Here is a 13,724-nt window from a genome sequence, read left to right as displayed (position 1 = left end):
CACCACAGGTCGTGGTGTTGAGTGTCAACCCCCCCCCCCTCCCATTACATTAGCTCCCCTAGCCAAGGAGCAGCACTCACAAAATCAGCTTTCCAGCCAGGACGGTATCTGCTGCAGGAAAATGGGCAACGTGGATGGATCCCACACACAGGTCCTGTGCTCCTCGGGATGGAGACTCAGCCCTCCCTGGGTACAGTGTAATTGGCTTCCCTTGGGACTGTGGGGATGGATGGCTGGGGAGAGCTCAGCTCCCTGGACAGTGCCACAGCTAAAGTCGGGTTCCCAGGGGTTTTGTCCTTTTTTTTTTTTTTTTTTTTTTGAGAAGGAGTCTCTTACCCAGGCTGGAGTGCAGTGGTGCAATTTCAGCTCACTGCCACCTCTGCCTCCTGGGTTCAAGCGATTCTCATGCCTCAGCCTCCCAAGTAGCTGGGATTACAGGCGCGCCACCACCATGCCTGGCTAATTTTTTTGTATTTTTAATAGAGATGGGTTTGGCCAGATGGGTCTTGAACTCTTGACCTCAGATGATCCACCCACTTCGGCCTCCCAAAGTGCTGGGATTACAAGCATAAGCCACCGCGCCCAACCGGGTGCCACATCATAGTTAATAGTCACTTTCAACTTTATACTTAATTCCAGTAAGATACAGAAACATCACTCCTAGGCCGGGCATGGTGGCTCATGCCTCTAATCCCAGCACTTGGGGAGGCCAAGGCGGGTGGGTCACCTGAGGTCAGGAGATCGAGACCAACATGGCCTGGCCAACATGGAGAAACCCTGTCTCTACTAAAAATACAAAATTAGCCGGGCATGGTGACAGGTGCCTGTAATCTCAGCTACTTGGGAGGCTGAGGCAGGAGAACCACTTGAACCCGGGAGGCAGAGGTTGCAGTGAGCCGAGATCACACCACTGCACTCCAGCCAGGGCAACACGGCTGAAACTCCGTCTCAAAAACGTATTTAAAAAGTCACTCCTACATAGTTCTAGTTACTCCTCTTTTTGAGCTATCCTTATTATTCATACTACATTTACATAAAAAACTCAGTGATATTCCTAACTTTTTTTTTTTTTTTGAGACGGAGTCGCGCTCTGTGGCCCAGGCTGGAGTACAGTGGCGCGATCTCAGCTCACTGCAAGCCCCGCCTCCCGGGTTCACACCATTCTCCTGCCTCAGCCTCCCGAGTAGCTGGGACTACAGGCGCCCGCCACCTCGCCCAGCTAGTTTTTTGTATTTTTTAGTAGAGACGGGGTTTCACCGTGTTAGCCAGGATGGTCTCGATCTCCTGACCTCGTGATCCACCCGTCTCGGCCTCCCAAAGTGCTGGGATTACAGGCTTGAGCCACTGCGCCCGGCCTCCTAACGTTATTTCTGAGACAGGGTCTTGCTCTGTCGCCCAGGCTGGAGTGCCGTTGGCGTGATCACGGCTCACTGCAGCCTCGACCTCCTGGGCTCAAGGCTCAGCCTCCCGAGTAGCTGGGAATTATTGTATTTTTTAATATTTTATGTCTATGTGTACACAAATTTTTGTAAACATACATTTTTGTATTTTTTTGTAGAGAGGTAGTCTCGCTATGTTGCCCCTACTAACTTTATATACAAAATTTTATAGCTGTGAAAGCCTGAATTGTGCTTTTCAGGGAGGCCCTGTCCGTGCCCTGTATCTGTAATGACCTGTCTTCTTCCCACACGGGGACCTGAACCCCTAAACCGCACCCACGAGCAAACAGTAGGCGCTCCATAGATACTTGTTGAGGTGGGTGCCATCGTGTAGATGACGGAGCACGAACCCGAGGCTCAGACAGGGGAGGCGGCGTGTCCAAAGTCCCACTCCGTGGAGAGAGCGGCTCTGCAGACCTCAGGCGGCGGCTGCTCTAATCCCCGCAGCCTGTGTTTTGCCCTCCAGACGGCAGAGGGCGTGTGTTCTCCGCCGGGAAAGCGGAAGCGCGTGTGCGCGCACAGCTGAGGGGGCGGGACGCGCCGGCAGTCTCGCGATAACTGCGCAGGCGCGGATCAGAGCGTTCTTTTCTGAGCATCCGGCAAGATGGTGAGTGCTGCGAGTTGGGGCGTCTCTGCCGGGCCTATCCGGCGCCATCCATCCTCTGACCGTCCCGCGGGGGCCGCAGTTCGGCCTCCCGACTACGGCGGCTTGCTCCTGACCCTGGAGGCGGCTGGATGTTGGGGCGCGGGGCGGACCCGGTGGGTGTCCGGACGACGCGGGGTCGGGAAGGCCTGTCCGGGCCTTCATGTCTGGATCCCCCTAACCCGGAGCCGCGCGTGACCCCCGGGGACGGGTCAAGGCGGTGTGTCCCTGTCGGGCTTCTGTCCCCGGCGGCGCCGCCGCGCGTCTTCCGCGGTGTCCTCGGGCCCGGTGGTCGTGGGAGGTGGGTGTCGGGATCCCGCTGACGTCCGACCCCCGCCCGCGCAGGCAGAGGTAGAGCAGAAGAAGAAGCGGACCTTCCGCAAGTTCACCTACCGCGGCGTGGACCTGGACCAGCTGCTGGACATGTCCTAGTAAGGGCGGCCGGCAGGGGTCGCGGGCGGGGCTGGGCCAGCGGTGGAGCTTGTCCGGTGAGGGCGGTGGGGCGGGGGTCCGAGCGCCTCTGCGGCGGTGGGCGAGCGCAGGTTTGGGACTGAGCGTAGTCTTGAGCCCAGAAAACTATCCAGAGACGTTGAGGTTTTTACTTATTTTCAACCTGCTCCCCGTTGTTACCTTTTCCGCGGATTAGTTGGAGGGTGTAGCCAGTCTGTAGTCCACGTGACTTAAAATAACGAGCAGCCTTAGATTCTAAGGGCAGTGGCAGTAGCTGGGTCCTGTCCAGGCAGGGTGGTGGTGGGCATCTGACTTTCCCTTTTATTTTTTTATTTTTATTTTTTACTATTTTGAGACGGAGCCTCATCCTGTCTCCCAGCCTGGAGTGCAATGGCTCGATCTCAGCTCACTGCAGCCTCCGACTCCCGGCTTCAAGCGATTCTCTTCCCTCAGCCTCTCGAGTAGCTGGGATTACAGGGGCTCACCAACACGTCCCGCTAATTTTTGTATTTTTAGTAGAGACGGGTTTCCATGTTGGCCAGGCTGGTCTCAAACTCCTGACCTTAGGTGATCCACCTGCCTCCCGAAGTGCTGGGATTACAGGCGTGAACCACCGCGCCCGGCCTTGATTTTTAATTATTTGTAGAAACAGGGTTTCTCTGTGTCGTCCAGGTTGGTCTTGAACTCCTGGGCTGAAGCGATCCTCCCGCCTCAGCCTCCCAAAGTGCTGGGATCACAGGCGGGAGCCACCGCGCCTTTCGTGCCTTCCGCTGCGTTTTTAGAGGCCTTTGGCCCGAGCTGTGCGCTACAGCATCTTGTCTGAGACTGTGGTCTCCGGGCCGCTTGTCCTCTGAGTCTCTGCAGTCATACGGTGGCTCTTGCATCTGAGGGATGAGTCGCGCATATCTGGCGGGGGTGCCAGAGGGACTTGGCGTGTTCATTGCGGTCACTACAATGGACAGGGACAAGTCCAGTGCGGCTGTGTCCCTGGGGAGAACCAAGCTTTAGTTCTCTGTCCCCCGGAGTGGGTAGGGTCTCCCCAGGCCGGCTGCTCACAAAACTCTGCCTGGTGCATCCTCTCCAGCGAGCAGCTCATGCAACTGTACAGTGCGCGCCAGCGGCGGCGGCTGAACCGGGGCCTGCGGCGGAAGCAGCACTCACTCCTGAAGCGCTTGCGCAAGGCCAAGAAGGAGGCGCCGCCCATGGAGAAGCCAGAAGTGGTGAAGACGCACTTGCGGGACATGATCATCCTGCCAGAGATGGTGGGCAGCATGGTGGGCGTCTACAACGGCAAGACCTTCAACCAGGTGGAGATCAAGGTGCGTGCGGCTGTCCCTGCCAACCGGACTGGGCCCGAGGTGGGCTGGGGTCGCCTGACGCGGGCGGGATCGCCTGACACCCAGCTCTGCTCTTGGTCTCCTGCAGCCCGAGATGATTGGCCACTACCTGGGCGAGTTCTCCATCACCTACAAGCCCGTGAAGCACGGCCGGCCTGGCATTGGAGCCACCCACTCCTCCCGCTTCATCCCTCTCAAGTAGTGGCTCAGCTAATAAAGGCGCGCCTGGCTCCAGTCCTTCGCGCAGCTTGTTCTTCCCGGTGTCTGGGGCTTTGGGAGGGGCCTGGGCCTGGGCCTGGTTCAGGTTCATGGTGTGAGGAGATTCAAGGTGGACGTTCAGCGCTGTGTGGGAGTGTTGCGTGGATGGCCTCAGTGTCCAAGACTGATAGCTGTGCAGTCCCCGCCCCTGCCCCTGTCCGCAGGGACAGCTGTGGAGCTGGGCGCCCAAGCCCAGGTATAGCCCCATCCCTTGGATCCCCTCAGCATTCTTGACCTCGGGGCACCTCCCCGGCCTCACGCTGTCTTGTGGGTGCCCCATGTAGAGGAGCCCCTCCTCAAGCCCCCCACCTGGCCTGGGCTCTCCTTTCTGGCTTCTCTCGTCTCCTATTGGGAGGGTTCCTGCAGGAAGTGAAGCAGCAGCAGGAAACTTTGGGCGACCTGAGCCTCTCCCATCCTCACCCCTGCCTGGCTCCTCAGAAGCTCCCGACAACACGCTGCTGGAGTCTGCCCTCCCAGCAGGCTCTGTGGCGGCAGCCAGCCCCGTCTCCCCAGTCTGGTGTCCCGTGGCGAGGCTGCACCATCTATGGCCTGGCCAGCTCTGTCTCCACGCAGGATGCTTGAAAGAACAGGACAAGGTGGCCATGCCTCTGGGCAGGGGGTACCGTCCAGCCCTTCATGGGCTCCCTAATGGTGTACGTTGCTTGGAGAACGTTGTGAGAACTAACCCCGTTCAATGCTGAAGTCGCCCTCAACCCAGGCGGGAGGTGGTAACGGCTCAATAAGCACCCAGCAGAGTGGCCCAGGGATGGCGGCAGGGAGGCCTCCCCTTGGGCAGTGGACAGGAGGGTGAGAGCTCAGCCAGGCAAGTGGGGGCAGGGGAGATGTGAGGAGCCCCACCTCATTTCACCCTCAAATGCCCCACAACAGCCTCCTGTGGGCTCTCTTCTGTGATGTCACTCCATTTTTTTGTTTTGTTTTGTCTTGTTTTTGTTGCCCAGCCGGAGTGTAGTAGTATGATCGTGGCTCACTGCAGCCTCCATCTCCTGGGCTCAAGTGATCTTCCCACTGCCTCCCAAAGTGCTGGGATCACAGGCATGAGACACTGCACCTAGCTCTATCTTCAAATTTAAACATGATTTGCGGCCAGGCGCTGTGGTTCATTCCTGTGATCCTAGCACTTTGGAAGGCCGAGGTGGCTGGATCACCTGAGGTCAGGAGTTAGAGACCAGCCTGGCCAACATGGTGAAACCTTGAGAGGGTGAAGCAGGAGAGTCACTTGAACCCAGGAGGCGGAGATGGCACTCTATCCTGGGCGGCCAGAGCTAGACTCTGCCTCAAAAAAAAACAAAAATATGGGCCGGGCACGGTGGCTCAAGCCTGTAATCCCAGCACTTTGGGAGGCCGAGACGGACGGATCACGAGGTCAGGAGATCGAGACCATCCTGGCGAACATGGTGAAACCTCGTCGCTACTAAAAAAATACAAAAAACTAGCCGGGCGAGGTGGCGGGCGCCTGTAATCCCAGCTACTTGGGAGGCTGAGGCAGGAGAGAATGGCGTAAACCCGGGAGGCGGTGCTTGCAGTGAGCTGAGATCCGGCCACTGCACTCCAGCCTGGGCGACAGAGCCAGACTCCGTCTCAAAAAAAAAAAAAAAAAAATGAAAAAACAAGATGTGAGATGTGCTCATGTTCTTACCTCTTGATTTGGAATCGAGTTACAATACAGAGAATGTGGGTCCATGTTTTTCTCTCTGATTGGGAAAAGGTGGGTTGGACAAAGGAAGGACGGCCCAGAGTTACAAGCTGGGGTCTAGTACAGCCGGGACCCCCCCCCAGGCAGCATGAGACTGGACCTGGCTGGCTGGTGCACAGAGGGACCCGCAGTCGGTGGGACAGTGTGCTGCACTTGGACGTGCCTCTCAAGGCCTGCACTGGACCGGGCGTCCTGGCCAACCTTGCCAGTCAGTAAGGAGACCAGGGAGGCCCCTGAGGGTCTGGACCTGGCTACATAGTCAGAATTGGGGGCGAGTCTTGGCTGGCAGCGCCTGAAATACGTGGAATATTTGAAAATTTGCCTGTGGGCTGACTTGAACCAACCTGGGCTTGGAACCAACGGTCAAAAGTTTGCAGTGTGGTCTGGCTGCTGAGTCTCCACCAGAGGTCACTGGACAGCACTGGCCAGGTTCACTTCAGCATGAACAGCGGAAGCCAGTGCAAGACCCAACCTCAAAGGCCCACCCCAGGTCCAGCTCCAGGAGAGGGAGGAAGGCGTGTGCATGCAGGGCTCATCGTAGTCTCAGTTGTCAGCATTTGGAATTCTTTCTATTTAATGTGTCTTTTGAGACAGCCTCCGTCGCCCAGTCTGGAGTGCAGTGGCGCGACCTCAGCCCACTACAGCCTCCGCTCCAGATTTGTTTTTTTCTTTCTCGGAGTCTCACTCTGTTGCCCAGGCTGGAGTTCAGTGGCATGATCTCGGCTCACTGCAACCTCCGCTTCCAGGGTTCAAGCGATTTTCTTGCCTCAAGCCTCCCGAGTAGCTGGGACTACAGGTGCGTGCTACCACACCCGGCTAACTTCAGTGTTTTTTTAGTAGAGATGGGGTTTCACCATATTGGCCAGGCTGGTCTTGAACTCCTGACCTCGTGATCCGCCCGCCTCGGCCTCCCAAAGTGCTGGGATTACAGGTGTGAGCCACCGCGCCCAAACGCCTCCCAGGTTAAAGCAATTCTCCTGCCTCAGTCTCCCGAGTAGCTGGGATTACAGAAGCACTGACCACGCCTGGTTAATTTTGTATTTTTAGTAGAGACAGGATTTCACCACGTTGGCCAGGCTGGTCTCGAATTCCCAACTTCAGGTGATCCACCCTCGGCCTCTGAAAGTGCTGGGATTACAGATGTGAGCCACTGCGCCCTTCCCGGAATTATTTCTATTTATTTTTATTTGCTTTTTTTTTTTTTTTGGAGACAGTCTTGCTTGCTGCCGCCCAGGCTGGAGTGCAGTGGTACAATCTCAGCTCACTGCAGTTTCTGCCTCTCGGGTTCAAGCAATTCTGCCTCAGCCTCCTGAGTAGCTGGGACTACAGGCGTGTGCCACCACGCCTGACTAATTTTTTGTAGAGACGGGGTTTCACCGTGTTAGCCAGGATGGTCTCGATCTCCTAACCTCGTGATCTGTCTGCCTCGGCCTCCCAAAGTGCTGGGATTACAGGCTTGAGCCACCGCGCCCGGCCTGGAATTCTTTTTAAAAATGAAATTGTTGAGGCGTTTTAGGTGCTTTTTGCCTCAGATAAGCAAAGTGGGAAATGAGTGAATCCCCCGCTGAAACAGCTTTATCTGCAGCATGGTTTTCAACCCTGACCATTAGAAATCAAAAGTGGTACACCGTGGTGCACACTTGAAGTCTTGCCGAGGCCCTTTTTAAAAATAAACCAATGGAAATGACAGAGCTTTTGAGCTACCAGGTCCATCTGCAGAGTAAATGACAGATGTGTAGAGCTAGCTACAAACAAGCTGCAGGGCTCCACCCCCAGGAAAGTGTAATGGGAATGGGTGCTGGGCCTCACTTTGCTTTTGCAGAGCTTTATTGGCACCCAGCTGTGCCCATTCATACCTATATTACTTCTGTCCGGCAGACGCTGAGAATTTACTGTTTGGACCTTTACGGGAAGTTTTCTGTCCATAAAAGCCCTCCCTGCGCACGCCCCTGTCTGGCCAGCGCTTGGCTGCTAATGGGTAATTCCCTTGGTTTTCTGCAGTTGGAATCCAGCATGTGTGATCAGGGAAAATATACATTAGTATTTAAAGCAAAAAGATACCGCCCTCCCCCACCCCAGTTCAGAGAGACACGTCTTGGTGGCCAGGCTGTGCCCTAGGTCCACAAGCATTTGGGGGATGTCCAGGAGGTGAGGTGGGAGCCCTTAACTAGCACTAGGGTGCCACTGCTGGGCCCCACTCCCAACTCAAGGCCCAGGCTCTGTCTTTAGGCCTCTCTGGCCACATCCACACTTCTGTTTCCTTTTTTTTTTTTTCTGAGACAGAGTCTGGCTCTGTCGCCCAGGCTGGAGTGCAGTGGCACAATCTCAGCTCATTGCAACCTCCGCCTCCTGAGTTCATGCGATTCTGCCTCAGCCTCCCAAGTAGCTGAGTCTACAGGCGTACGCCACGATGCCGGTTAATTTTTTGTATTTTTAGTAGAGACGGGGTTTCGCCATGTTGGCCAGGCTGGTCTTGAACTCCTGACCTCAAGTGATCCACCCGCCTCGGCCTCCCAAAGTGCTGGGATTACAGGCGTCAGTCACCGTGCCCGGCCCCACGCTTCTGTTTCTACCCTCTGGTCCCACACCCCGATCCAGAACCTGCGTGGACTCTCCGAGACCTGGCCCCATCCGTGCAGTCTCAGGCCGCTCCGTCCTCATCAGGCTCAGGTCTGGCCCCGGCGCTGCGGGTCAGCTGCCTTCAGGCCCTGTCCTGGTTCCCGCCGCTTCTCACATCCTCGTAGCCTCCCGCCTGGACGGCAGTTTACAGTGAACCCGGCGTCCTCCCCTGACTTCTGAGGCAAGAGTCCTGGGTGGCCCCGAAGCCTCGCCGGCGGCCGCACGGCTCCGTCCCCGCTCCGGGGTTCAGCGGAGGCACCTGCTGGAGGCGGCCTGTCCTCGCCGTCCTGCTAAAGCGGCGCCCCTTTCTCCGGCCGCTCGTTCCTTGGTTTCCAGGGACTTAGCACAATTCATAACACCCCTCTCAGCCCCGATCCTGCCCGGACCCCATCCTCCACCCCACCATCCAGCCCTCGACTCGCGCAGCCGCCTCAGCCCTCCTGTCCCGGCGCCGCCCACGGCCTGTTCTCCCCGCAGCCGCCAGCGGGCGCCCGTGGGCCTGGAGTCGGGCGCGGCCCTGCTCTGCCCACAGCCCGCGGTGGCTCCCACCTCCCGCAGGGCCTGTGCGACCTGACCCGGGGCCTCCAAGCCCTCACTGCCCTAGCGGGCTGTGCTCTCCCCCAACACCCCCCAGGGCTGTTCGACCTCCCCAGCAGCTCCCCGCGCCCTGCCCGCCCCGCTGGCGTCTCTCCCCAGCCCGCTGCAGTCCCCTCGTCAGCTTCCCAAGGGCAGGGGTTGGGTTTTGTTCATTGCAGGGGGCCCAGCACACAGTAGGTGCTTAATACATGCTTGTTGCATGAATGTCCGCGTGCCGTGTCGCCCCCTTAAGGCGGCCCCCCGCGCGCCAGCTCGGCGCCCAGCAAGCCTTGTGTGCGCAGGTGATGTGATGTTTGCTGAATGACTAATGAACCTCAGGCGCGCCAGGCCGGGCTGATTCGGGGGTGGTTCCGAGCTTCCGCAGGGTGACCGTCCGCGGGCAGCGGACCACAACCGCAGGGCGACGCCGCCTCTGGCTCTCCGCGACCCCCGTTCCCCGTGGGACGTCTCGTGCCCCCACCCCCAGCGGGCCTCCTCCCCGCCGCCTCGGGCCCCCAGCCTCCGCCGCATTCGAACTCCCCAGCGCGGTCGGACCCGGACCCTGGCGCCACTTGGCCCACGCGAGTCCGCTCCCCTCTCTCCCATCCCTGGATTTCCCGCCGCCCCTCCGCGGCCTCGGTCCCGCGAGACTCCCCAGCCCCCGCGAGCACCTCCAGACCCCACGGGACGCCCTCGCCCCTTTCGGGAGGAGCCCCGCCCCGGGCCCGCAGACTGACCCCTCCCGCCCCTCTCCGCGCAGGCGCAGGGCGGTCCCGGCCGCGGCCCGCACCCCCACCCGGGCGGCCGAGGGGCGGGGCGCGGCGGGTCTGGGGCGGCCGCGGCTCCATGGGGCTCCTGGGGCTCCTGAGCCTGCTGCACTCGGCCTTCTTCGGGGACCAGGTAGGGCGTAGGGGTCGGGCCGCTGGGGAGGGCTCCGGGCTGCGCGGGAACGGGACGGGGTCCACATTGCGCGAACAGCGGGCGCGGCGGCGGGGGCGCACGGGGCGAGGGCACGGAGGCTGCAGAGTCGGGGGTCTAGTGCCGTCGCCGTAGAGACGGTTGCCGAAGAAACCGCCTCGGGAGGCTGGTGGGGCTGGAAGCCCCTCTCTTGCGCCGCTGCGACCCCCACCCCCGAGTCTGCGCAAGCGCAGGACTCGCCCGGCCCAGCCCTCGGCCTCTGCGGGAGACCCTCGGACCCCTCCTCACTGCGCTGACGCCGAGGCTGCGCCTGCTGGGGCGGCGGGGGCGGCTGCGGGGGCATCCTGCGGAAGCTCGGCCCTGCGCAGGGTGGGGGCCTGGGCCACGCCCTGCACCTTTTTGGGCCTCAGTTTCCCCCTCTGGGCGCGAGCGTATGGCCTGCTTTGACGTTCGCCGCCGCTGCTGTTCGTATCCGTCCGCTCACGACCCCAGCGCTCCTCTAGCCTCCGGAATCGTCTGAATCTCACGACTGTGACATCCCTCATTGAAGGGGAAACTGAGGCTGGGGGGGTGCAGCGGGGAGCCCAAGGTCACGCCTCGAGCAGGGCCGGAGCCTAGTTGCGGAGCTAAGGCGCCCGCAAGAGAACGCGGGGTCGGGGAGCTGTCCGCGGTGCTGACGGAGACGCACGTTTGCCGACTCGCCGCCGGGGAAACTGAGGCCCATAGCGGCGGTCACGCTTTAGCGCGCGGCCTGGACCGGCCTACCCCACCCCTCCCCCACCTCCAGTGGCCTCCTCACCGGTCAGGGCCCTGCCCGGCCACCCAGCCCGCGGCGGGCCCGTCTCTATCCTCCAGCAATGATTTGGTGCCTTCTCCGTCCCCACCCAGCTCCCAATGGGGGAGCTTCGCTGTTTCTGCCTGTAGCCCCTGGCACAGAGGAGGCATCAAGGGGGCGAGGTCAGACTCAGAAGGGCTCAAAGACACTCCAAGAGGGAGCCCTGCGCCCGGCTGCGGACTTGCGGGGGGTGTCACAGGACAGGGGTGGGGGAGTGAGCATTTGATGGAACTTCCCCTTTGGCCCAGCAGCAGTAGGGGGTGTGGAGGATCCCAGGGAGGAGCCTGTTTCGGGGTCTTGGGCTAGGCTCTGCTTTCTGCAGTGGGAGAAGGGGGAGGCCTCTCTCAGCCTCCTGAGGTCCTAGGGGACTGTGGGGGGTTCTTGTGGCTCTAAAATGTCTAGTGATGTCTGAGTGTAACTGTGGTTCAAGGATTTACAGGGTCAAGGATTTTAGTGTGTGTGGGGGGAGGGATTCAGGAACAACGTTTTGGAGATTTGGAGCCAAGGGCATCTTGTCTTGGGGTCTCAGCCCCCATGTACCCTCAACCCTCCAGGCCCTGGCCACCCCCAGAGGGATAAGGAGGGAGGCTCAGTGTCACTCCGGAGGCTTGGCTGGCACGGGTGAACTCAGGCAACGTGTTCACTGGCCTAGGCCTCAGTTTCCCCATGTATACAAGAACAGGACTGACCTTGGATCCCCCAAACCCCTGCCTGACGGGGGTCTGGGGAGCTGATACATCTGAAACTAAACAGGGAGGTGGGACTTAGTCCCTGTTTGGGGAGAGGCAGGGATTATCCAACCCACCCTCCAGTAAACGAGACTGGAAACTGAGGCCAGAATGAGACATGCCCAGGGTGACACAGAGACCTCAAGGCTGAGCTGAAGCCAGGGCCCTGGGCTCTGCATCCCCCACCCCATTCCAGCCTCACCCAGCTCTGCCCTGGCTTGACCTGGTCAAGCCCCACCACGCACACTACCCCATGGCTCCACCAGACACCCCCTGTGTCCCAAGCAGGCATTGATCTTCCCTCAGCCTGGAACGCCTCTCCTCCTGATCACTGCTGTTCACTTCTCAGGGCAGCCTTCCAGCCTCCAGAAAAAAAAATCCCCTCTGAGGCGGGCAGATCACGAGGTCAGGAGTTTGAGACCAGCCTGACCAACATGGTGAAACCCCATCTCTATTAAAAATACAAAAATTAGCTGGCATGGTGGTGCGTGCCTGTAATGCCAGCTACTTAGGAGGCTGAGGCAGGAGAATCACTTGATCCCGGGAGGCGGAGGTTGCAGTGAGCTGAGTTCGCGCCACTGCACTGCAGCCTGGGGGACAGAGCTAGACTCCATCTAAAAAAAAAAAAAAAAAAAGAAAAAAGAAAAGATCCTCTGTGTCTGCCCACTGCATTCCCTCCCCAGACCCAACCAGTGGGGACAGGTGCGTCCAGGTCTGGGGGCTCCCAGACAGCCAGGCCTAAGTGCTCTCAGCCCCTGGCAGTGCTGGCCCAGGACAGGGCCCTCGGGTCTTCAGCTCAAGGCCCAACAGGAAACAGCACGGGTCCTCCCACGCCTTTGTTCTGCGGGGCATTGAACGCTCAGACCTTCCCACCCTCTCCTGTCATTCCCTGCACCAGCCCTTGCAGAATCTTCCGCCTCCTCCCCATTTTACAGAGGAGGAAACTGAGGGTTGAGCGGCGAATGATTTGCCCTGGCTGCTCAGCCCGGAAAAAAAATCACTTCTGGCCCCGGCCGCCTCCCTTTCTGTGCTGTGAGCCTGTGTCCAGAGCAGGAAGGGCTGCTCCGAGCTGCAGGTGCGGGCTCTGTGTGTTAAACCTTCAAATGGCCTCCAGGGACCCATGGAGGATCCAGGACACCTGGAGATGGGGACGCCTGCGACCCCTGGCCCTTCCCTCCTGTGGCCTTCGGTCCATGAGGGTGAATTAAGAGTGCGACCGACCGGGGCAGAGACACATGGAGACAGAGATTGAGAGACAGAGAACAGAGGGGGAGACAGAAAGAGAGAGAGACGTGGGGAGCACCGGAGTTACAGGAGGACCTGACGTTCTGCTGGGGAGACAGGGAGAAATGTGGGGAGATGCAGGGTCCCAAGTGCTCCCTAGTGGCCCTGCCCCTCCTCCCCTCTCCCCTCCCCTCCCCACCAGGCAGGACCCTCAGGGAGCTCCAACCTGGACCCGAACCTTGTCCCACCCTGGTGCATCTACACCAGGCCAGGCTGGACCTGTGGGGTGGGGGCAGGCTTGGCCCCAGCCCGGCCACTGCCCTGGAAACCCCTCCTCCGCTAAGATGCTGATGTAACATCCAGGATTTGACGTTTTACTCTCCAATTCTGCAAATCCAGACGCAGGAGGTTTTAAGAGGCCGTTGCACCCTGCAATAAAGTGGGGGACACAGGAATCTTGGTCCTCGGGGTACCCCCTTCCCTCGGGGGGTTTCGCCCCCCCGCACACACAGCCCCTGAGCCCGCGCGGAGGCCCGACGCCCCGCGGCTGCCGGCGGTCTCCGCCCCGGGCCGCCATTGGCTGTTGCCATGGCACCAGCCCGTCTTCCCGCGCCTTCATTGGCTGTCTCGTCCGCATCCCGCATCCCGCATCCTCCCCCGCTCGCGGTGGTCTCGCCCAGCGCTAGGAGCGGCGGCACCGCCTGCCCAGGCCCGGACCGGTCTTTGTCCGCCCTGGAGCCCCTGCCTGCGCCGCGGAGACCCCGGAGCCGGCGCTCCGAGGCCACCCCGGGCCGGGATTTCCCGTGAGGCCCGCGGAGCTGCGCAGAGGGAGGAGGCCCCAGGCCCGGGCGCCCCGCCAGCCCAGCTGCAAGTAAGCAGGTGTGTGTCCTCGGGAAGGAGGGCAGGGGGCGCGACCTCCGCCTGGCGTCGAGGTTTCCATCCCCCTCTCTCTGCATTGCCCGTCAGCGCAGACTCTGGACCCT

The 13,724-nt window shown here is 60.1% G+C and overlaps 2 protein-coding genes across 8 annotated transcripts in view; both read left to right on the top strand.

Annotated features, from left to right (window-relative positions):
• The first annotated feature begins 1,932 nt into the window (after positions 1-1,932).
• Positions 1,933-4,376, top strand: RPS15 (ribosomal protein S15). Of its 4 annotated transcripts, none has more exons than XM_033200444.1 (4): positions 1,961-2,046; positions 2,428-2,513; positions 3,617-3,851; positions 3,958-4,104. In XM_033200444.1, exons 1-4 carry the CDS (start codon positions 2,044-2,046, stop codon positions 4,069-4,071), a joined length of 438 nt encoding a protein of 145 aa, XP_033056335.1. In that variant the 5' UTR covers positions 1,961-2,043; the 3' UTR covers positions 4,072-4,104. The 4 variants fall into 4 exon arrangements, with proteins under 4 accessions (XP_033056333.1, XP_033056335.1, XP_033056334.1 ...); XM_033200443.1 differs by having other exon boundaries at positions 2,014-2,198; XM_033200442.1 differs by having other exon boundaries at positions 1,933-2,046; positions 3,617-4,376.
• Positions 4,377-9,757: 5,381 nt separating this feature from the next.
• The window catches only part of APC2 (APC regulator of WNT signaling pathway 2), a 26,300-nt gene continuing 22,333 nt past the window's right edge, over positions 9,758-13,724 (top strand). For 2 of the 4 annotated variants that reach the window (XM_033200418.1, XM_033200417.1), the window contains exon 1: positions 9,758-9,936. In XM_033200418.1, the coding sequence (XP_033056309.1) occupies positions 9,883-9,936 (54 nt within the window). In that variant the 5' untranslated portion in view covers positions 9,758-9,882. Of the gene's footprint in view, positions 9,937-13,157; positions 13,621-13,724 lie in introns of those variants that run through there. The other 2 variants (XM_033200421.1, XM_033200419.1) reach the window with 1 other exon arrangement.

This window comes from Trachypithecus francoisi, unplaced genomic scaffold (genome assembly GCF_009764315.1).
Source record: "Trachypithecus francoisi isolate TF-2019V2 unplaced genomic scaffold, Tfra_2.0 Lachesis_group5, whole genome shotgun sequence".
NCBI lineage: Eukaryota > Metazoa > Chordata > Mammalia > Primates > Cercopithecidae > Trachypithecus > Trachypithecus francoisi.
This window is presented reverse-complemented; position numbering and strand designations above follow the sequence as displayed.